The sequence below is a fragment of the Callithrix jacchus genome, chromosome 3 (assembly GCF_049354715.1).
Source record: "Callithrix jacchus isolate 240 chromosome 3, calJac240_pri, whole genome shotgun sequence".
NCBI lineage: Eukaryota > Metazoa > Chordata > Mammalia > Primates > Cebidae > Callithrix > Callithrix jacchus.
Genome location: NC_133504.1, coordinates 75,722,098 through 75,746,322, shown reverse-complemented (window position 1 = coordinate 75,746,322; position 24,225 = coordinate 75,722,098). Strand labels below are relative to the sequence as shown.

General features: G+C 40.8%; 1 protein-coding gene across 14 annotated transcripts in view; it reads right to left on the bottom strand.

Annotated features, from left to right (window-relative positions):
* The window catches only part of TRPC3 (transient receptor potential cation channel subfamily C member 3), an 85,384-nt gene extending 61,785 nt beyond the window's left edge, over positions 1-23,599 (bottom strand). For 9 of the 14 annotated variants that reach the window (XR_013532922.1, XR_013532923.1, XR_013532924.1 and 6 more), the window contains exons 1-2: positions 23,019-23,599; positions 3,156-3,927 (exon numbers count right to left, since the gene is read on the bottom strand). Coding sequence is in view for 11 of the 14 variants with exons in the window: in XM_035293019.3 (XP_035148910.2) it covers positions 3,156-3,927; positions 23,019-23,233 (987 nt within the window). In the remaining 3 variants the exon portion in view is untranslated. Of the gene's footprint in view, positions 1-3,155; positions 3,928-21,666; positions 22,022-23,018 lie in introns of those variants that run through there. The other 5 variants (XM_035293024.3, XM_035293027.3, XM_078366560.1 and 2 more) reach the window with 1 other exon arrangement.
* Between the last annotated feature and the right edge of the window lie 626 nt (positions 23,600-24,225).

The following is a 24,225-nucleotide window of genomic DNA, read 5'->3' as shown; positions in this document are numbered from 1 at the left end:
GTTAAGAAGTGCTTCAATATTACTAGGTACATTATATTAGATATAATACCTAGGGCTGGGGCTCAACACACTCAAATCTAGGCTTAACATATAAAATGTTGCCTATAGCCTTTGTTTTATCATTTACAAAATGAAAGATGATTCTTATAGTATTTTCCTGCTACAAAATGTTATCTTGTGTTTGGATTATATTCATTTCTTTTCTTCCTTACAGCTGATACTAGGTGAAATTGCTTTTTTATTTAAGGAGAGGAAAAACTGAGGCACAGGGAAGCAAATACCTCTCCCCACTTCTTCCTTTTTACAAAAAAAGGTGCGCCATTGACTCAGTCAGAATTAGAAAATTTCAATTTGTGTTCTCACAGCTTAATAAATGACTGGCTTCCTTGCTGCTGACATTTTGGAGGATTAGACCTAGAGTCTATCCTGTCTAATATTCTGTTTCTCAGAATAGCTTCAAACAGCATTTGCACATCCAAAATATTTTTTTAATAACCTGTCACCAAGCTATCCTACATTATCTAAATCTGTATCCTAGAAGGTTTGACCTCTTAGGGTATTGACCTTCATATGTTTTCGGCACCATGCCTACTGTATTCCTCAAAGAAATGTGAAAACTGCAGAGTGGCTAAGAATCTTCTCTGAAGCATCTAAATGATGGCAGTTTCAGGGGTGAGATACCAGATATTACAGACCATTGATAAGATAAACTATAGGTGTCTTAAAAGGAAAAAAGTCACCTCTTTTTCACTAGAGAAACTCATTATCTATTTTTTTATTTCAAGGCTAGTGCTTTAAGCTCAAAGTCCTCATGGGAAGAATATAGCGAACACCATGGAATAGGGCAAATTAGGTTACCTGCTTGCCTCAGAAATGAGCTTCACTTTCACTGCCCTTTCAGAGCTCAGAGTCTCTGGGTCAGTGCTATGAAAGCACTATTTTCTCTGTCTGTCTAAAGCCCTGACAGATGGACATGAACATGGGATAACAGGGGGAAAAGGTGAAAGAAAGGCAGATAAGAAAAAAATAATAAGGACAGGTAAGAATGAGAAAGAAAAGGCATACTCAGGGGAGAGAGGCACAAAATCCTTGGAGACTATAACTTCTAAAGAACTGTCCTAATTTTGACTCAGAGAGGGTTGTCTTGCTACATAAGTGCTTTCCATATAATCTAGAAAAAAAGAACTGGGATATTTAGAGGATTTTTGCATATCCTTATAGATATTTGGCAGCTTTACAGATGTCCTCTAGAACCCAATTATGTTTTCTCCCCTTTTTGCCTCTTTATTTATGATATTTCCTCACCCTTGAAAGGTTATCAGAGGTGACCCTCTAAGTCAAAATAAAAAAGATTGTAAGCATTACCAATACGGATTTAGCCAGCTTCATAGTAAAACTATGCATAACAAATTCTCTTACCATGGCTGCACTGAGATGACGTCTCTGGGTAGAATTGCAAACATCACTATCTTTAGTAAATTATTAAAACATGATCTTAGAAAATATTCCCTTTTATAGAATCTCTTGCAGACGTTCAGTATATATCAAGAAAAATGTGTATAAACAAGTTTGCATGCCATTTGAAATAGTGGCAAATAAATATGTTGAGAATTATTTTTTATTACTGTTTCAAAATAACAAAGTGATATTTACAAGTGCTTTACCTAAATGCTTTTCTACTCTCTCTAAACAGAATTTAGAGTTTTCAACTGGATCTGAGTTCTATCTAAAAAAAAATTCATTTTGGGTTCAAGTAAATAAATCTTTTCAAATACCACATAATGAATCTCTTCAAAGGGATTAGACATAAGGTAATATTTTATTCTTTGTATTTTCTCTTTTTTGGAAAATTTTTACAATAAATGTATGTAGCTTTTACATCAGAAAATATTTTTAATGGACTAACAAAATTATAGTAGGTCCAGACCTCTACTGGGACAAAATGAGGGTTGATGAATATCCAGAGAATTTTTTGTGTATTAAAAAGGGATGGGACAACTTTCCCACCATTTTCTTGCAACATCAGGGCAAAGAATATTTCCTGTAACCTTAATGATATTGCTAGTTGCATTTGTGTAAATCTCACTAACTATAAAAACCATATTCAGCTGTGAAAGTATAATTACTTCATCTGTGATCTGACAACACAACACTAAACTAAAAAGATTAACTTAGCATGTAGAAAATAACTCAAGGAATTGATGTCTACAATCATCTTCTTAGATGGGAAATGGGAGACAAGAACCTGCCAAAAACAGTCTAAATGATTTTGACCAGAACTAAAAAATACCCAGATTTAGTAGTTAGAACCAATCAAAACGCCTAGGAGGATGTAGCAACTGACCAAAAAATAAAAATGATCTGTCATTATTATATAATTTTTATAAAAATAAATAATACTGCTTGATTGAAGATAATGCCCTGAAAAAAAAAAGTTTACTCAAAAAAAATCCATTAAAGCAAATCAGTTTGCTGTCCTCGTATTTCTAGATTGAACTGATATCCACGGCTCACCATTCTGAATGTACGTTTGTGGAATTCAGGGAGAGGCATTTTGTCATATCAGTGAAATGACTTTAATAGTATTTTTTACTGGTCTTTTGGCTTTTGATTCTAAAGGGATATACAAATGCTTGGGCCAATGAACAGCGCATTCAAAACTAACACTATTGCGGAGACGGAATGGGAGCTTGCTCCGTCTGGTTCACCACAGACCTAGTATTGCAGGACCTCCAGAAACGGTACACTCCCTCAGGGGGAATAAAACAAACTAATATTACTTATGTGTTGGATGCCACCATACAACTAACTACAAAACAGGAGGAAGGATTTGGAAGACAAAAAGTCACACCAAAACCCTCCTTTGAGCAAAAAAGGGAGAAGTCTTGAGTTTTATTTAATGTTTACCCAGAACACAGAGCGGCGACATAATTATAGCTCTCTGATCCAGAATACTGGATCCCCAAAGCGAATGTGTCACAGCACCATCATTGAGAGGGAGAAAGAAAACATCAGCTGAGGTCTGAATGATGCTCTCAGTCCCTCATGATTTCACATTCACTGGGCAAAACCGAATGTGGAGCGAAGGGTGGGCCAGGCAGCCTCCGGGAAGCGGGTGAGTCTACAGAGCAGCGCGGGTAGAGCGCAAAGCTTACCTTGAACTCCTTCTCTATGTTGGCCAACTTGGCCAGCTCGTTGCTGAGCTCTAGGGCCGTGAGCACCGGGTCCTCGCTGGACAAGGAGAGGTATGCCGGGCTGGCCAGCCCCTTGTAGGCGTTGATCCTCGAGCGCGAGTGGCTGAAGGAGTCATGTCTCTGCTTCTCCGTGCAGTCCCCGCACTTGCAGAAATAGTCGTGCGGCCGCTCGATCCTGGCGCCCTTCATCAGCAGCATGTGCACCACTTCGTACTTCTGGCAGTGCGCCGCCAGGATGATGGGGGTGATGTCTGGCGAGAAGCGCGTGCCGTCCTCGTCGTAAGCGTAGAAGTCGTCATCCTGCAGCTCCTGCTCGCAGGGGCTCAGAGTGAGGCGCTTGCTAGCCGCGAAGCCAGGGTGGTTGAGGATGGCCTCTACAATGCGCACATAGCCTTTGCTGATGGCGAGCAGCAGGGCGTCACCGATGCGCGCCAGGTTCTCCTTCTTGAGCAGCAGCTCGGTCACCTCCAGATGCTCGTTGCCCACGGCCAGCTGCAGCGCGTTCTGGCCCATATAGTCCACGCAGTTGACGTTCAGCGTCTTGGACTCCTCCAGCATCTTTCGCACCACTGGGATGTTGCCGTACTCCGCGGCATCGAGGAAGCGCTCCTCCTCGGCGGTGAGGCTGGTCCCCCGATTGTTGAACATGAAGGCCGGGCCCCTGACAGCCTGGCGCCGGCCCTTCTCCCGCATCACCGTCATGCGTCTCAAGGATGGGCTTCCCTCCATGGACCTAATCAGTAGCAACGATAAAACAACTGTAGAATATTAGGGCATATTCCTTCCTTTCACATGTCAGGGCCCTTTCTGGAATACACAGTACCTACTGCAAACCTCTGGCTGTGCAGGGCCGGCTCAGTTGCTAGCCATACCATTGCCAACTACTTCCCTGAAAGTGACACCTCTATCTAACACTGGCTGCTAGATCCCAGAAAGGGGCTGGTAGCCCTTCAGAACAAATGCTCCTGTTCTCTAGAAAATGACATTCAGATGGAATAATAAAAAAAAATTCTATATACCCATGCCTTTCTTGTGACCCTAGTAAAAATGAAACTCATCCTACCTTCCGCTCTTACAAGCCTGGACATTGAAACTAGCAGGTATTTGACATTAAAGCACTAGGCTTGAAGGCTACTGGAAGTTAATTTTTTTCAAGGATGAGGCCAAGTCATTGCATCCTTTTAACTAGATAAAATCATTGACTCTCAGCCCCCTAAAAACGTGCAGGATTTAGGCTGAGTATCATCTTGCAGGATCTGAGTTTTATGATCCTTTTATTTTTATTTTAAAATTTTTGTTTGTTTAAATATTTTTTTAGAGACAGGGTCTCTATGGCACAAGCTAGAGTGCAGTGGCAAGATCACAGCTGCAGCCCTGAACTCTTAGGCTCAAGCAATCCTCCACCTCAGACCCCAAGTAGCTAGAACTACAGGCACATGCCACCGGCTGCCACACCCTCCACCTCATGCTTTTCTCTTAAGGGAATTCACCATCCCCAATTACAGGATTTATCTTTTCAAAGATGCAGACAAGATTTAGCAGTTATCAAATCTAAGCATCAACCTAGATTTATTTTATTGAAAACAAGTGTGGCTTTGTAATGAGAAATATTTAATTATCAGTATTATATATTTGCCTGTTGGAATGAAAAGGATAAGGTTTGATTATGGTTTGAAAATCACTAGAATTACTTTATGAGTAAAGCAACTAGGCACTAATCATACATCCAGATCAATGCACAATGAAATCCTAACACCAACCACATTCGTTGAGATTTATTTAGCGGCATTATAAAAGTTGTATCAATTGATGTGTACAGTGATTTCAGCTTACATCTTAATTTCTGTGAAGTTAGGTAAATAATTTCATTTCCTTATATATCCTTATGCCAGGTACAAAATGGAAATTTATAAAGTTCTCCAGATTTTCCTCATAAATAAAAAGCTTTTTTTAGAAATTCAGTCTCTGAAAAACAATGCTAAATACTTTTAACATTGTGACTGTGTATAATCTTTCAATAATCTGTATAATATTTTGGTGGCTATTAAAATATTGCATACATATTGTATAAATCTATATCTTTACCTTACCCAGTTCCAACATTCAAGATAACTTCCTTTTAAAGCTGTGATTTTTTGATGGGATGAATTGTACCAAAAGGTACCAAATAAAGCTTTTTCCACATTACTGACTTCTGAAGCAAATAAGTCAAAGTTAAAAGTGAATGGCTATAAAAGAAAGTGCTTTATTTCTAGAATATATATTCCAGAAATACCTCCTACCATTGAAAAAAACTATATTCGTGGAGTTAGGAGTTGAAAATTAACTAGAGAGGACACTGGTCTCCACGGATACCTAAAGGTGGACAACTAAATTGGGAAACTTCCCTGGCAAGAAGAATCAGAGGCAGCTACCAGTGCCCACTCCGTTTACAGCTCTGAGGGTCCCAAACAGAGAGAGAAGCACAGAAGCTACTGGCAGAAGGTCTCCCAGATAGGAACTAAGGATATGTGGCCAGGCAAGCCTCACTCTATAGAGGTATGGCAACTAAAGAGGTCCCCAGAGAGGCCTGTTGACTTATTCAAGGACACAGTGCTGTGACTGGCACCCAATTCTAATGACTCAACTAGTGTCAAGTGATCAACTTTTAGAAATTAAATAAACATTTGTTTTATATACACATATGTATTTCTAGTAATTTCTAGAAATCAACACATGAAGCTTTTAAAGTTTTATCTGGACTAAGACTAAGAAGTCACAGAGGAAGGGGGACTTTCACTTTTCATTATACCCTCTTGCACATTTTGAACAGTTTTAACCACTGTTTGAATCTCTTTATTAAACATAAAATCAATGTTTTAAATTTTTATTAATTTTATTTTTTAATCCCTTCGTTGACAAAAATGTTAAAATATAAGCACTTATTGGAAACCATTACATTATAATCTTTCTGAAGTAAAATAAATGTCCTGTGTTTGGCTGTTATGAGTAGGTTATGATGTGTAGCAGAGAGCATGGAGTGGAATGTATGATGTGTGGTATGTGTGGGAGATAAGAGTGAGGTGCAAGTCTGACTTGGGGGACATGTGAAGGGTGTGTGTGTGTGTGTGTGTGTGCGTGCGCATTGGTATAATAACTACTTTTAGGTGGACAAGAACTATATAGAAGAGAACCGTGTTTCAAGACCAAACTCTATGACAAGGATTTTAAACAAATATTATGGTAATAAATATATTTTATGACTCTTAGTGGTACTGACTTCATTGGGTTAATATTTTAATTACTAGTCTATGAACTGATATTCTTCAAATGGCTAGAAATCCCATGTTTTATAAAATATCATACATTGATGAGAAGCTATATATGCAGAGTATACATGTCAGAATCTAAATACTCAGAGGGGTTATCTTTGGGAAAATAAACTTTTATTAAAGTGTCAGATCTTGGTGGAAAGGCTTTTAATTTAATGATTGCTACCTACAAGGAAAATCACTTATAAAAATCCTACTATTTATCACAAAACAGACCAGGTTGAGAATATTAGGACATGATTCTTTCATGAATATTTTCTTTATTTTCCAAGTATTTTAAGTTTTTTCTTAATACTTTTTATTCCTTCAGAACCTATACCTCCATACTATATATTTGAACTGAAATGTGTGATTTTAGTACAAGTCACATGTCATTTTTATTTTGTCTTTAAAAAATTCTGACAATGAGTTAAGTGAGAAGTCAGATATCTCAATTAGAACAAATTATATTGTTATTTCAAAATAAAAGAGCTGACTTAATGTCACTCATAGTAAATTCACAAATGGAAGGATTTTTTTTAACTTTCCTTATAGTACCAAGATAAATTTCATTAATCTGAACTGATGGAATGAGTCAACATTCACATCATCCACAATGTATAAACAATCTCAGCTGGCTTTGACAATGTATCTCTTCTAGCATGAAAAATAAGGAAGGAATGGGGATGAATGGGAGAGAATATTTAATAATGTTAACACTAAAATTATTTTGCCAGGAATTTCCTACCCTTAGATCTTCATCCAATGCATCATTCAACACTGAGAGTACATTCTGCAGGGACTTCTTTCTGGTAAAAGCACTGGAGCACCACTGACTGCAAATCAGGAGATCTGTGAGAGCCATGTTTAAGCTCCTTTTGGCTAACACAGAGAGCTAGTAATATCTAACTTCTATGGACCAAATTGCGTCCTTACAAAACTAATATGTTGAAATCCTAACCCTTAATGTGATAGTATTTGGATACAGAACGTTTGGGAGATTAATTATGAAATCATAGGCTCATAAAGATGAGGCTCTGATGATGGGATTAGTGCCTTTATAGGACAAGAGGGCTTGCTTCCCTCACCCGGCTACCTCCTATGTGAAAAAACATTGAGAAGGTGGCCACCTTTAAAGTACCTCTCCAGAAACCGAACATACTGGCACTCTGATCTCAGACTTCCAGCCTCCAGAACTGGAAGAAAATACATTTCTGTGTTGTTGTTGCTGTTTTTTTAAGCCACCCATTCTATGATATTTTGTCGTGGCAGCCTGAATGAAGACACTGACAATATATTTTAAGGCAAAACATATTTTTTTATGCATTTTGGGATTCTATAATTTGTCCCAACACTTAAGCAGATGAAAGGCTCTTCTGAGAAATATTGTAATGGAGCCATAGGGAAGCCTCTGCTATACTCTATTCAGAGCAAAAATACAAGTTAACACTCATCAGTTTTCCTAACTTTGCCATTAACTCATCTGACCTCTAATGGGGTTTCTCTCAGTGTGACCCAAGTACTGCCCACCTTAAGGTCACTCGGACTGCTTGTTGAAATCAGATTTCTAGGCCCCATTCTAGATGAACTAAATCAGAATCTCTCATGGTTGGATGCTGAAATATGTACTTAAATGAAAGTACTTTACAATTCCTGGGAACTTCCAATATAAAAACAATGGAGCATCCTGGATCAATGACCCCAGACTATGAGGCCTTCAAGCAATTGTCACTCTGGTCCTGCCAAAAATCAAGTTGAAATAACATGTTCGAGCAGCACAGGCTAAAAGAGAAGTAGCCTCACATTCATTTAGTTTCCCTAAACTTTACTATTTGAAATTTGGTCTCCAGGAAGCTATGTACCTAAACCACAGCACAGCAAGTAGGTAGCCTACAGAAATGCCTTCAGTAGGGACCATTTAATGTCAAGATCTTGCTTTATGAAGGAGTGATATTTTTAAAGGTTATTGTATTTTTTCAAAAACAAAGAGTCAAAAAAAGATTGTTTACTATAGTATTCATTGTACCTTTTATGAGGATTAAAGTGCCAAAGTCAACCTAGAATTGTAAATCAAGAAGCCTCTCTTCAGATGAGATTTTGTCCCTTAATCTAATAATATAAACTATCTAACCCTCACTTCCCCGCACCCCTCTTAGGGTATCCAGGAATACAGCTAGGAACTAAAACTGCTCAATTATTGTTACTATCTTATTCCAAATTTCTGGCACAGTCTTTCTCTTTTTTAAAATGATTTCTCACATAGATTTAAAACCAAATATCCGATAGTCCATGTGTTTTAAGCTTGTTTTCAGTTATCTGAGTCTTTTTTTTTTTTTTTTTTTTTTTTTGAGACAGAGTCTTACTCTGTCACCCAGGCTGGAGTGTAGTGGCAGGATCTCGGCTCACTGCAACCTCCACCTCCCAAGGTCAAGTGTCTGAACTGATTTAAAAATTAAAAGAAACAGAGTTTTAATAAATACCCTGTCATATATGCCATTACTGTACACATTCATATATATAGTAATGTTTTATTTATCATTATCCACAGAGTTTACACAGTGCCCCATAGAAAGTAAATATCGATAATATCTCTTTAGTTGAGTTTCCAAATCTCTTCCTAGGTCCCATCCTCTGACCTCAGGTCCCACATGTACTGTGGTCTGTCCCCTGGTCACTCTAAAATGTCCCAAGTCACCTTCTTCCTTAAAGGAGCTCCCACTCCTAACATTTGTATCTCAGGCTGATTAGGTTTAGAAATTTCAAGGTCTTCTATGACTCACTGTTTTGATCATGTCAGTCACAAAGTTCTGAACCTTCTGCTTTGGAATATTTCTTGTAGTGAATGCTTCCTTCCAATTTTCATTGCCAGCACCAGCCTCCAGATCTTTATCAAGTCATAGCTGGGTTGTTGTAACAGCTTCCCAGTAGAGATGGCTTGAGGGAAGGCAACTAAACTTTTCTGAGTACCTCATATGTATGTAGTGTTTTCAGTGCACTATCATATTTAATTCTCATAACAATACTATGAAGCAGGTATAATTTTCTGTTTCATAGATAACAAAACTGAGCTCAAATGAAATTGCCCAAGGTGACACAAATGGTAAAATAACGAAGAACTGGGATTCAACCTGGAATCTGTCTGACTCTTATTTTCCATTGCCTCTGGCTGTACCTGATTCTCCTCTTTATACATGACAACCATGCCCAGCATCTTGCTGTTTGTAAATTCTGCTTTCACCATATCACACTTCTCTTTAAAACAATGAAAAAAATTAGTAACCCCTACCATTCTTTCCATGAGTTGAGACTCTTCTGTATGACTTTCAGGGATGGTCATAGCCCACCCTACCCTGCCTAGCCAACCTTCCTTTCCTTGTTCTTCCGATTCAGTCTTCACTGTCCTGTAAATATATTATTCTACTATTCCTATACTGTCAACGATATTCCTATACTATTAAGGATATTTGTTGAAAATATATTAAAGTGTTCTTTTTTATCTTTTCAAATACAAGCTCTTTGCCCTGGTTGACTCAGGACATCTGTGCCTGGAGGGGGGGGGGTGCAGTATAGAATTGGGTAGGTGTGTTCAAGGGGAGGCTGAGAAGATACATTTTAGGGGAGGAGTATAAAGAAAAGGATCATGGAGATGTTCAGATTCTTACAAGCAAAATGGGATTTTGCAAGCAGAATTTGAGACAAGGGAAATTGTCTAATGAAAAGATTTGCTCAATTCCTTTATTCTTGTAATTCATCCTGATGGAGACTGATCATAAAGTGCTCTCATTGTGCAGACAAGATAGCTCTCTCACTTTTGACAGCAAAGCCGTGATGCTTACTGTTCTGGGAGGACAAACAAATAACAGAAGGGAAATAAAAGTCAAGATGTGGATTCAATAAGGTGAGGAAGTACTTAAGAAATGGATAGATAATGGAATGGTATGGGAAAAGCAAAGAGCTTTCTCAAGCCATCCTCAGCTCCCCTGTGGTATGGACCCTGCTATGAGAGCCAAGCAGCCTGCACTAAGCCCAGGAAGAGACTGCTAGTTCTGTATGCTGGAAGGAGGATGCTGCAGGTGCTGGGCTTTGTGGCAGTGGAAGCTGAGCTAAAACCAAGTACCTGAGGGAGCATATCTGGGTTTCTAACAAAAGAAAGCCAGGATCCAGTTACTTCTACTGACAAGAAGACATAGAACAGTGCCCAGAGACCAGAAGAGTTAGAGGACACCAACTCTTTCCCTCTCCAGAGACACAAGGAGGGGAGCCTCCTTGGCTCCCCTCCCGCAAGGGCCAGATGTGACAGAGAAGAGCAGAAAAAAAGGGTAGTTCCCAAGAGCCTGAGCCTGAGCAAGTTTATCCAAATGAGAGAGTTCAGATTTCTTTAAAAGAACATTTACTTTATAGTATCAAACTAAGACAAATGAGGTCGGCCTCCCAGGCTCTTTCTGCTGTGTGCTGAATGCTCGTAGACAGGCCACTGAGACTCTGGGCCCTTTTGGAGATTGGGGGACAAGAATCAGGAAGCAAAAGCCCCTTTCACGCCAGCTCAAGACATGGGGAGACACTGTCCTAACTGACCAAATCCTTACAAAATTGCAGAACAAGCCTTCCCTCCTTGTCAATTCACATAACTGCTTAATTGCTTAACTGACTTAATTGCTTGATTTATTGATTGCACTATTCACTTGTTGAGTGTCTGTGTAGTAAGCAAAAACAAAACAAAATTTAAAAAACTAATGTGAACCACAGATTGGGCATTTAATTTTTTCTCTCCTACTCAGTAGGTGGGAGGCTCAGGAGACAGACTTTTGTTAAAGGCAGATTACAGGAGTGACACGTGGCTGCCCATCCAAGTTGTGAAGCATTTCTTGACCTTTTTACACCTGCCTCCGGGATGTTCCCCTTACATTTCCCGCCCTGGACATACTCTTATTTCTGCTCTTATTTTGCCAATTCAAATCCTTCCTACCATCAGTGGTCCAGTTTACATCACACCTCTGTACACAGAGGGTCACGTTTCACAGGGCAGTACCATACATTTCTGTATACAGAGGGTCACATTTCACAGGCCAATATGACCCACAAGGTTCTGTTCAGTGTAAAATGTTGAGTCTTTTGATCCTTTCTGAAACCATTTGTAACCACTTCAGCCTGGGCTTTTGTAATATAGGCAGTCTACTCACAAATACAGACAATTTTATTTCATCTCCTTGATTTTTGTCTCGATTACTGTCTCCTGTGATACTCATGTCCTCAAGTTCAATTGAGGATAAATGTTTTATGCTTCTATTTAAGGTTTGGTCTTGATACATTATCTTCACTGTATCTAATATAGCATAAGTTCAGAAATACCTGCCAATTAATACTAATTGTACAGATTAAAAGACTTCATCAGAATGGAACCTCCTTAAGGTCACTGAGGAGTACAGAACTAGAAGATCAGAGCTCAGAGGTCTTCTTCCCGGCTACTTTATCATGATGCTGCTAGGGAATAAGAAAATGAACAAGGGGTTATAAATCCAAGTATCGTTGTTACGATGCATGCTGAGCTTATGTGTTGGGACATTTTGGTCCTATAAAGAACAGCTTCTAACATGGCTCTTTGGATTGAATCACACACTCTGTAGCACACTGCAACATATGAACATTATTAAGGAAGTCACCTCAAATCCTTTATTGAATGAGGTAAAGATTAACCAACCATTCAACCCATGTAGCAAGCAAGCAAAGTAAGAACACCATCAATGTGAGCTGAATTAATGAGAATGACATCCAAACTGTTTGGATGGAGCAGTTCACCACAATGAAGAAAGTGACTATGATAACTAGCCAGGATCCTGTCCCTCAGTTTATGAAGGGCAAGAAGAACAGACGGAACCAGAGAAGATAAGTAGTGAGAAAAGCACAGAGGATGGGGGAAAGTGTTAGTGAACCACCACCATGTTAGTTACACTATGGAGATGGTGATAATTGGAAATGGTAATGAGGGTGCGAAGCAGCAGGGACTGACAAAGGACAAGAAACTCAGGGATGAAAAGTCAAAAAATAGAAAAATCCCATAATCTCCCTGGCAAGCAGGCACCTGCCAGTCAATGTGGCTACCTCTGGAGACATCTGACATCTACACACTAGGCTTATGTGTATGTGGTTGGAAGGAGAAGACAGAATCTGACAAATGGTTTTAATAATATCATCAAAAACACACATTTTGAACATCTCTTACTATATATTTTTTGGAGGGGAAGAAGTGGAGTGGAGACACTCTCAACCCCAGTAAACGTTAAGTGCACCAGCATGCAAGGCTAAGGAAAGGTAGCCCATCAGTTCAACTGTCTAGTTAGAGGGTACATGGCCAGAGATGGTCCACAGTTATCTCATACCACCTGTCTTTCAGCCTGCATTTACCTACACATCATAGAGATCAATAATACATTGTCACAGTAACAACCAAACCAGTAAGATAAGGTGCTTCACTAAAGAAAGAGGAAAGCACAGATTTCGTTTCTAAAGATTCGCATCCTTCCTGCTGCCCCTCCTGATACACACACACAAAAACTTTAAATATAAACATTCCAGCACTTATAAACCCAGAGAGATACTTAGGTCTCCACAGTAATGAATTCCCTGATAGTTTTGGTGGCCCTGCATTATACTCAGAATTTTTCATGTACAATTTTAATAAATCTTCTCCAGGCATGGTGGCTCATGCCTGTAATCCCAGCACTTTGGGAGGCAGAGGCAGATAAATCACTTGAGGCCAGAAGTTCTAGACCAACCAGGGCAACATGGTGAAACCCATCTCTACTAAAAATATAAAAATTAGCTGGGCGTGGTGGTGCATGCCTGTAGTCCAAGCTGCTCAGGAGGCTGAGGCACGAGAATCAAGAATGACTTGAACCCAGGAGTCGGAGGTTGCAGTGAGCCAAGATTGCGTCTCTCCACTCTGGGTGACAGGACGAGACGTTGTCTCAAGGAAAAAAACTTAAAAAAATTATATTAGATATATGCTAATTTTGGCATTTTCCCAGATGACTTTCAGAAGCAAGAAGCTGTTTTATATTTAAGGAGAGGAACTCTGGTCTATCTCCATTGCTTTATCTCTCATTCTTTTCATGAAAGCATGAGTAGCTCTTTGCCAGATTCCTCAGCAGCTAAAACCAGAAAAGCAAACAGATATCTAACAGTGCATTGCTCCCTCTAAAAGTACACAAGAACAGAAGGGAGGACCCTTAGCCATTGTCTGCATGACTTCTTGGTAATGCTTCTTAAATGAATGTGCCCAAGAAAGTAAATGCCTTCTAGAACTTAGATGTTTACGCTTCTAGCAACTGTGTTTTGTGTATAACTCCATTAAACCAACTACTGTATTGCTTTGCAATTGTCTGTCTTCATGGCTATCTCCTTAATGATACTAAAATGTCCTTAAAGGCTAATATTGCCTCTTTTCATCTCTATATACTTGGCTTTTACTATATGGGGATGAATATCTGTTGGAGGGTTGGGTACACAGATGCATACATATATAAACCACATGACTGAAGACCTAAGAAACAGACAATTTTCCCCTCTGGATTACAGAATACCCTGGCCACATATGATTATGTGTGGAAGAAGCAGTGGTGGAGGAGAATTGAAGTGATTCTTCTATAAAAAAGAATGTCACAAATAATATAAATTAATAATCAGAAATACAAGCAATGTCAACAACCATTCTTTCAAAGCAAATTTCTGCTTAATAACATTTAATTATTGGTTACACCATAAAAGTATTTGATACATTCTATATTTCTTGATTTTGTTATATTTTATCAGGATATTTTATATTTTATCAGGATAGTTATGTTTTATCAGGATAATCTAGAGGCAAACAGGAGATCTATCTTAAAATTAACAACCTTTAATAATTCATTAGTAATTAAATCTTCTCAAATAAACTCATCTTCAGAATGCTTTTAAAAACTAATGTTTATTATTTCAGGAAGATTAGTGACAATGAAATTAAAAGTTATATAAATTCAGTCTATACTTAAACAAGAATTCAGACAAAATACCTCAGATAATAAAATTAAGGAACATCTACTGACCCAAGAGACGTTCATATTTGGCTATTTAAATACATTAGTCACTATCAATTTTATATATATATACACACACACACATATATAGTTATTCATAGTCACTATCAATTATATATATTATCAGTTATATATATATATATAGTTATTAGAATAAAGGGATATAGTTTTCTATCATTATCATCCATATCTAAAGTCAAAAGTCTGAGGCTTTTAGATGTTCACTCCTACCTCATAACCCTGCAACCTACTTTTCAACAGAGAATCCATATGCATCAGTCCTATTTGATAAAATGTATTTAAAGATGTAAAACTGGCATAGAATATTAGCACTGTTAAGCTCTTTCCTTAACAAGTCACGTATTTGTGGATGTTTAATCCTCATTTTTTAAAAAGACCTAGGACCAAATCCATATTATCACCTTTTAATTGAATGGAGCAAAGAAAATAGTATTTTTAATAGAGTTTTTTTTAACTAGATAATTGAAGACAAATATTCCTGACCTAAATGCTAAATTAAACACAAAATGTTATAACCATCCTAATTATTCTCATAAAATCACTCCTGAGCACCTTGTGCGTTAGTGTGAAGTCAGCCATCCTACAGTCTACATCTGCAGACCCTCTATATCAGGCCAGACTCCTATGTGTTCACCCAGCACAGGCCACTAATATGGTGCCCCTTCTGGATGGATGTTATGCAATGTTGAGGGCAGTATAGGGGAGAGGATTGAGAAGCAAGACTTCTGGCCAAGCAAAGAGCCTCCCCTCCTAGAAGAATGCCCAGCAGCCATTCATCATTACTTAAGCATTCTCCCTGAAACAGGAAATACCAACCCTGAGCTAGGATGTTTAAACAATTCCTTCCTACCAATGAGACAGCAACTCTGTAAAGTTTTCTTCCTCCTGTTACATTTCCCATGGTGTTTGACTGCCTATTATAAACTGGGGGGTGAGGGGGTGTGGGGGAGTAAAGGTTTATGGGATATTGTAGGCAAAGGAAAAGCTCAATGTTGGAGAAAACTTTGAGAAACAGAAACACAGACACATTTTCTTTTCTTTTTTTTTTTTTGAGACACAGTCTTGCTTTGTCGCCAGGCTGGAGTGCAGTGGCGCGATCTCGGCTCACTGCAACCTCTGCCTCCCGGGTTCAAGTGATTCCTCTGCCTCAGCCTCCTGAGTAGCTGAGACTACAGGCACATGCCACTACGCTCAGCGAATTTTTTGCAAACACATTTTCTACCCCAGCACAGTAATAGAAAATCCTTAAAATTCTCAGTCCTCAGAAGATGGTCTAGTGCTGAACTGGGATCCTCTTATCTCTTCGATATTAATAAAAGAGATACTCATAAATAATATTGACAGGGGGTCCACTGTGCTTTGAGATAAACTTTTTCTCCTCTTTCCCCTTATTCTTAGTCCTCCCACTTAGCTTACCAACTTTCTCAAGTTGATCTGCCATCAGCAGCCAAATTAAAATGATGAATTAATTGGATTTCATAAATAAATTAATACTAATTAATAGTTTCCTGTGTTGCTCCTCCCAGGAGTAAATGCATTTTAAAGTTTCTTTGAGGAAGAGAGAAATGCTTCACCAAAAGAGGCCACAGTGTGAACATCACAGTCCCTGAGAGCTGGAGATTTCAGATGGCCTGGGGCTGCTGTGAATTAGATGTCAACCTGCAGCTTCAGTTTCTTAATTTGTAAAATAAGAGACTGGACTAGATGAAATCCTTTCAACTTCAAACATTCTATTATTCTTCAAAGTATTCTATATTGTTAAATGTCAGAAGTGTGGTACTAAGATGATTTTAGGTGGTGAATTCATCTTTTGCAGCATTCTTATTACACAGTGTAAGTTACTATCTACTCCTTGTGCCTAGTAAGATCCGTTACAGGTAGGAACGGTCTTCCTTCTGCCATTCGTGGTTATGTTAAATAACATTGTCAACATTAGGGCTTAAATAAACACAAGACACAATCGTAGGGATGTTTAGTCTCAAGATAGTGGAATAAAGGCCTTACCCCTTCTCCTTTTCAAAACTACCTCCCTAAACAAGGAGAACAGGGAACTGCAACACAAATGTCATCTTCCAGAAAACCAAGAGACATCTATAACTCCAAGCCACAATATATTAAGGTGGAAAGGAGATGAGCTGTTACAATAGTCAATCATTTAGTGGACAGAATGAAGTTCCAACTAGAGTACTTGTTACAGAAAACAAGCTGATCCACCCAGGTCAATGCCAGAGAATGCCTAGAAATTGAAGGCAAAAGAAATTCCAGAAAGTAGAGATAAGGCTGGAATCTAAAGTGAGGGAACTAGATGTATAACAAGTGTGTAGAAACCCTCCCCCTACATCCCCACTTGCCAATTGATACAGTTAAGAGACAACCCTCCTGTACCCCTATGAAAGATAGGATATGGAATCTCTGGAGATGTGGAAACAGAAAAGCTCTAGATGTGGGGATACCAGGCCCAGGGGAGGGCAGGAACTAGGAACAGGGGCACTCTTGCTCAGTTCATCAATACCAACACCAGGTTTATTATTTCCCAATCTCTTCTTCCCTGAGATGCAGGAGTTTTTCACGAAAAAAACTGAATCTCTGAAATAAAGAATGCTACAAAAAAGGAATACTCGTTTTTAAGACAAGAAAGAGCTCTTAGCAATTAAAAATATAACACTAAAATGGAAATAAATTTAGTGGAAGAGTTGAGAGATAGAGACAAAGAAATATCTCAGAAATATTTCAGAAAGAATATGAAAAGCAAACATTGGAAAACAGAAGAGAAGAGATACAAAAAGTAGGGGATCAGTCAGGAGGTCCAACATCCAGACAATAGAAATTCCAGGAAAAGTGAAGAATAAAAATAGTGGGTAGGAAAACTTCCCAGAACTAAAACTTCCCAGAACTAAAGGACATAATGTCCAGATGGAAAGCGTTAACCAAGTGTCCAGCTCAGGTGATGAAGAAAGCCTCCATACCAAGGCACATCTTCAGAAGAGAGCTAGTGAACAGACGAGAGCTCTAAGAGCTTCCTGAAGTGGGGAAAAGAAAGACCTCATACAAAGCAAGTTAGAGGGCTCTAGAAGGGATAACTTCAGGAAAACACACACAGTTAGACAGTAGAAGATTCGGCTAAAGAAACAAGGGCACAATGTGACAAATATTTACTCCAAGAAAAACAACCAATTATCAAAGAAAATAAATGTAGTCATACTATACTACTTGACTTAGCAGAGAACAATGATTACATGGTCATATTAATGAAGAACTTAAATAAGATATTAACAGAAAAGAGACACATGTGAACATAAATTCTCACCTGAGACTATTGATAACATCTAAAATATGAATAAAAAGATAGCTGTATATGAAAGAGTTGAAAGTGGAGTGAAACAGAGAAGATGGAAAGAAAAGGAGAGGGGACCAGGGAATTGCTGGGGGCTTGCTGTTGTTCAAAGAAGTCTTTTAGCACTATCTAACTTTTAAATCTATATTCATATAATACTTTGAAATTACACAAAAATAATTTAAAACAAACCAACAAAAATGACAACTTGTTGTACATAGTGAAACTGCTACTCTAGGTTATACAACTGAGAATATAAAGAAAAGTTTCAGAGTATTAAAGTCCTCAAGGCTGAGTGGCATGGTGGTTCAGGCCTATAACCACAGCAACTTGGAAGGCAGAGGCAGGAGGATTGCTTGAGCTCAGGAGCTTGAGACCAGGTTAAGCAACATAGTGAGACTTCATCTGTACAAAAAATGTAAAAAGTAGCTAGTCATGGTAGTGTGTACTTGTAGTCCCAGCCACTTGGGAGGCTAAGATTTGAGGATCACCTCAGCCTGGGAGTTTGAGGCTGCAATGAGCTATGATCACACAACTACACTCTAGCCTAGGCGACGGAGTGGGACTCTGTCTCAAAAAAAAAAAAAAGTATTAAAAAAATAAAGTCCTTAAGTCTAATGCCATGCTGTGCTGTTCTTAAAAACTAAACTATAACTGTAAAGAAAGTTGCCTTTATTAATAACACTAGTCAGTCTAATTTCAGTCCCCAAAGTCCAGACTCCTGTCCCTAAGATTCAACAATCACTTGGAGAATCTGATTTCTACTCCAGAGTTGGGAGGGAGGGAAGTGCTGCATCCAATCTGATGCCTGAGCCAACACACACATGAAGCCAAGACTGGAACATTTATACAAGGTCAGTGCCACAGAAACTAACATACAAAGTACTTTAGGTAATCTGAGTTATAAGGCACTGTGGACTCACCTTTGGTTCCTTGATCATATAAAGGTGGGTGTCAGAAAATCTATTACTGATTTGCCAGGTAGTACTAGAAAATTACTTTACTTCTCTGTGTACCAATTTCCTCATTTGCTAAGTGATGACAATGATTTTTAAAAAACTGCTTTAAAGAGGAATGATTCAAATGAATGAGTATAAATGACAACATGAAGTAGTATATAAACACAAATTAACTGCTTTTATTACGGCTATTTTTGGGTAGCACTTCCTCTGAAGAAAAACTAAACAGATTTTTTTTCTAGAAATCTTCCTCTGTTAAAGATAACATTGCTGAAAAATCTAATGATTTTGCACGTGTATGTTAACACATACAAGGACTGATTCTTTTTCCTAACAGTGGACTCATTAGTTTTTCTCTTGATCTTTTCTGTTTTTGCTGAGTGTGCAGTGATGTTTTTCTTTTCTTGCTGCTTTTTTCCCTGCCTTCTAAAAAAGAAATTTTTCCCCCCGGGCGCAGTGGCTCACGCCTATAATCCCAGCACTTTGGGAGGCCGAGGCGGGTGGATCACGAGGTCAAGAGATCAAGACCATCCTGGTCAACAAGGTGAAACTCCGTCTCTACTAAAAATACAAAAGTTAGCTGGGCATGATGGTGCGTGCCTGTAGTCCCAGCTACTCAGGAGGCTGAGGCAGGAGAATTGCTTGAACCCAGGAGGCGGAGGTTGTGGTGAGCCGAGATTGTGCCACTGCATTCCAGTCTGGGTAACAACAGTGAAACTCCAGTCTCAAAAAAAAAAAAAAAAAATCCCTCAAAATCTAGGTTGGTCTCCCTTTGTTTCTCTCTTCACACTCCTTTTAGTAATCTCATGTAGTCACACAACTCTGTAACAATTCCCATCAGACAGCAGCCTCTCACATTCTCCTGAGCTTTAAACTTGTATTTCCTTTTCCCTGCTTAACACCTCTGTCAGAAATATCTGATCATTCACTATTCCTCTAAATAAAAAAGAAAAAAAAACAAGGAACTGTCTGAAAAATCAGGTCTTCACCTTTGCTTTTTTCTTGTCAACAACAGTATCAACAATCTTAGTTATCTGGGTCAAAAATCACTAAGTTGTCTCTGATCCTGCTTTTTCTTTAAACCCCTCATGGATAGTGAGTTGCAAAATTCCATAGATTCTGGCTGGTTTTTTTTTTTTTTTTTTTTTTTTCCAATTTCTCCCCTTTCCATTCCACCAACACTATGCTATTACAGAGCCTAATCTCAGCCTGGACACTTACAGTAGTCTCCTAATTTGTTTCTTCACTTTCAATTAATTGCCACTGCAATTCAGAGTGGGTTTGCTTTAAAATAATCAGTGGTTCCCTAGTGCCTCATCCTGGCATACAAGATCCTCCACGTTAATGCCTCAAACCAACATGTCCAGCTAAATTCTACTGCTCACCTACACATACTCTATGTTCCAACCAAACTCAACTAATACTCCTTAAACACACCTGGAATTTTGAGGGAAGAGAGGGCTTGAATTAAGTACTTACCCTGTCTCTGCTTTGGGTCCTATCTATCCTTTAAGGCCCATAAAGGTTTCCTTGATTTCTCCACAACCTAATGTTGTCCTTCTCTTCTTTGCACTTGACCCTTTATAACTCTTTGTGTTTTTGAAGAATGGAACTGATTTTACTCTAACTTATAGCAAAAATGCTCGTGCCCAGTCTCATTACCACCTCTCCCTCATGAGATTTTAAACTTCTTGAGTACAGGAAACTTGTCATGCTCGTCTTTGTGGCTTGCTGTACCTAGCCCACACTTTGCACATATGAATGCTTGAGAAATGCTTAAATTCAGACTCATGAAAACTGCCTTCCAATGCCTTTTTTGGAGTTCATCAGATATACTGAATAACTGAAACATTTCAAGGATGAGGACATCACTACAATGACATATTACTTGATCCTAGGTTTGCAAACAATGGGATAAAGAAGTCTTGGTTTGAATCAGTGGTTCAATCAAGAGTTCTATCAACAGCTGTTAGTGATACAGCAGGCGACACTTTTCCTCCCAAGTCAGTCTATTTAAAATTTCCACATGGAAAAAAGGAACATGGAGCAGTGAAATGAGCAACAGAACTACCCTGAGGAATTATCTTAGTAAAAGTGGGATTGTATCCTCAGCATCCTGCTGAATTTTAAATTCAGCTATGCTGTTCTGCCTACTGAAATGACCCTGGGTATCCTCTGAGCCTATCCTAGGGCTGTCGTGTTCACTTTTAAGCAACAATAAGTAAACACTGTTTATTAAACAGTGGTCATATTCGCCTCAAAGGGAGAATAAAGAGCTAATCTCTGTTACAGAGATCAAGCTAATCTCTGATGTTACCAAGTAACAGACCTGAAATAAACATGAAGAGCTTGCTGCTCTTCCTCTAGAAGAAATATTTATTAATGTGTATTTCCTTAAAAATGACTGGGTCTTCTTCTCGACCACTACAAAATAAGTACACCACCACATTTGCTTGTTGAATTATAAAGTTAGCAAACCTATACGAAAGATGTTCTATTAGCAGTGAAATAGCAAGCTTGCGATAGAATTTGCCCCAGGGCTTTGTGTAACAGACCTCAAATTTCAGAAAGCAAAGTGAGTAATCTCTCCTCCGCCCTACTTTCTCAGATAAGAGTTCAGGTGTCTCTTGTAGTCAGGATTTAAGGGTTTTTTTTAAAAAAGAAGAATTTTAAAAGGACTCAAGAAACAGCTAGGTCATAGAAAAACTGTTTGGCAAAAGGAAAAATGCACAATGTTTTAAAACCTTAGGGAGACAGGGAAGTGAGCTGGCAGCACTTTAATCCCAAAGGATATACCTTCCCTCCATTTCCTGGGCCGTTTCCACTCCACGCTAATCTTCAGCAATAACTGAACCACATCGCGATGCGTCGCTCATTTTAATCAGAATTCTTCCCTACGGGATCTACTCCCAGCCATTCATTGTGTTCCTGTGTCCTACGGGCAGGTGCAGTCAGGCCAGGCGGCGACTCTGCGCGAGCGGAGCATCGCACGATCCTGGGGTCCAGGGGTCACCCATAAGTATCGGCTCCGGGCGGTGGGCCGCTCGCCGGCGGCAGGGGTCGCTGCAGAACTTCGGTCTCTGCCCTGGAGAACCACCTCCCCCGCTCCGCCAGTCCGCTCCTCCCGCCACCGTTGGACCCCAAGTTCTCTACCTAGTTCTGAGCGTTCTTCCTAAAAAAGCCAGTACGCTCTGCGGCACTCCCAGTGTACGTGACAGGAAAAATACAGAGCATCTCACCCTGTAAAACCGATCACCCTCTTTTAATCTTCTCTGCGTCTAGCACTGATTAAAGGCTGTCTCCAATATTGGAAATTAAGAAAAGTTGCTCCCTTCTAAGCACTAGCGCGCCGACCGCTCCTTCGTTTAGAAAGAGAGGGAGAGAGAGAAAGAGGAGAGAGAGACCCCGCGTCGTCTGGGAACCGCAGCCAAAGTTACCTAAAAAATAATAGCGGTTCCCAGGCTGCCTGGTGCTCACTCCCTCCCTCCGGGGACCCTATAGGGCTTCGGTTGCCGCTTTACCCCAATAGTAACTGAATCCCTGGGAGACCAGGCGTCTGGACAAACCTTCAACCCACATCCTGTATCGCACTGTCCTCTCCCCACTCCCCATTTCTCTGCCCCCGCCCTCGACGTCCCAAGCGTCGGAGGGGACCCAAGTTCCCAGAGTGGCCACACGCTGGGATGCCTCGGAGGAGTTCGGGGTTCAAGTGCGCGCCTGGATCTGCGCACTTCTTCCCCTTCCTCGGCCTCCCGGAGTAAGCTCAGGACCCAGGATCTGACTGCCAAGGGGTGCCCAGCCCTGGCGGCAGTAGTGCGCGCTCCTGGGCTCTAGGACAGGGAGTGGCTGCTCGCTAGGATGCTTGTCTGGCGTCGGTGTGCCCGTCTGCGGGCTGTTCCGTGCGCTTGAGCCGGGACAGAGCTCCCGCCATGCACTCCGCTACCCGAGTCCCTCCACCGCGCGGGACAGAGGGTACGAGCCTCCAGCCGAGGTCTGTCCCTTCCAAGTCACCCCGAATTTCTGCCCGGCCGTACCAAGTGGGTCTCGGAGGTCCTGGGCAAGTAGTGGAGCGGCCGGGCGCGCGCCTTCCCGCCCCCCTCCCGGCACCGCCCTCCGAGGCGCGGGCGGCGGCCGGGCCCGGTACTCACAGGTCCGGCCCGTGGGAGAAGGGCGGCGGGCCGTAGCCGTGGGGCTCCCGCTGCGAGGGCGCTGAGCGCGGCTCCAGCCCCCCGTTGACGCCCCTCCAACCCCGGCGGCGGCGCTGCGGCTCCGCGCCCCCGTCCTCGCCCTCGTCTTCCTCCTCCTCCGGCGCTGGGAAGGTCACCCTTGCTTGTTCCTTGCACTTCCTGACCTTGGTGGACATTGCGCCGGCTGCGGTCCGAGTATGGGGGTGCTGGTCGCCGGCCTCCTCTGCCTTCGCGGCCGTGCGGTCTCCCCGCGGCGCCCCTTCCCCACCTCCCGCGGCTTCCGCAGCCCTGGGCGACCCAGGGCGGGAAGGCAGGAGCGGAGAGCCGCGCGGCCCGCGATCAAGCAGTTAGAGGCGGGAGCCGAAGCCAAGCCGCCGCCGCCCACCATCAAACCGTGGGAGCAGCCTCGGCGGCCGTGGCTACGACGAGGAAGCCCGGGGCCGAGTTGGAGCGCTGGTGCTGGGAGAGGCTCTCCAGTCCCGCGGCGGCGGCTTTGCCTCCTGTCTCCGACAGCATCACTTGCTAGGACAGCCTCGTTACTCAGGGAGAAGAAGAGGGAGGGTGGGAGGGGGAAGAGGAGGGGGAGAATCAATTCCTTATCAGACAAAGCTGGAGAGGAAATCAGACAGACCGCAGGTGGGGAGTAGAGAAAGCGGAGAAACTTCCCCTCCCCACTCTCCCCTTTCTCTTCCAGAGAATCTAGGGCCCTTTTTGCACCTACAGAAACAAGTTTCCTAAGGAAGGGAAAAGGAAATCCACCGGCTTGTTAATTTTCCTGCAGCCAACTCTCCAAATTTGTTTCAAAAAACATCACTTGTTCGTCGTGTTACTCTCAGTAAGACTTGGCTGAACCTGCGATGTTTAAATACGTTCCCCTGAGTGCCTTCGTACTGGAGCCTGGTAGTGTTTTAAACGTGCACGATGCTTTAGGTCTTTGAATGAATCTCAAAGGCATCTAATAAGATTTATATACTGTCCAAGAAACATTGTTCAGCAAAATGTAGTCTTCTTTTTAAAACACATGAACAAAAAAATGCATTTTAGAATTAAAGACCAGTAGTTCTTTTGGGAGGAAAGAGTTACATATTTTAGTCAGCAGGAATCTTAGGGATCAAGGAATCTATTGCTCCTTTTAGAAATAAGAAACCCTTGGCCTAGAGAGACTGAA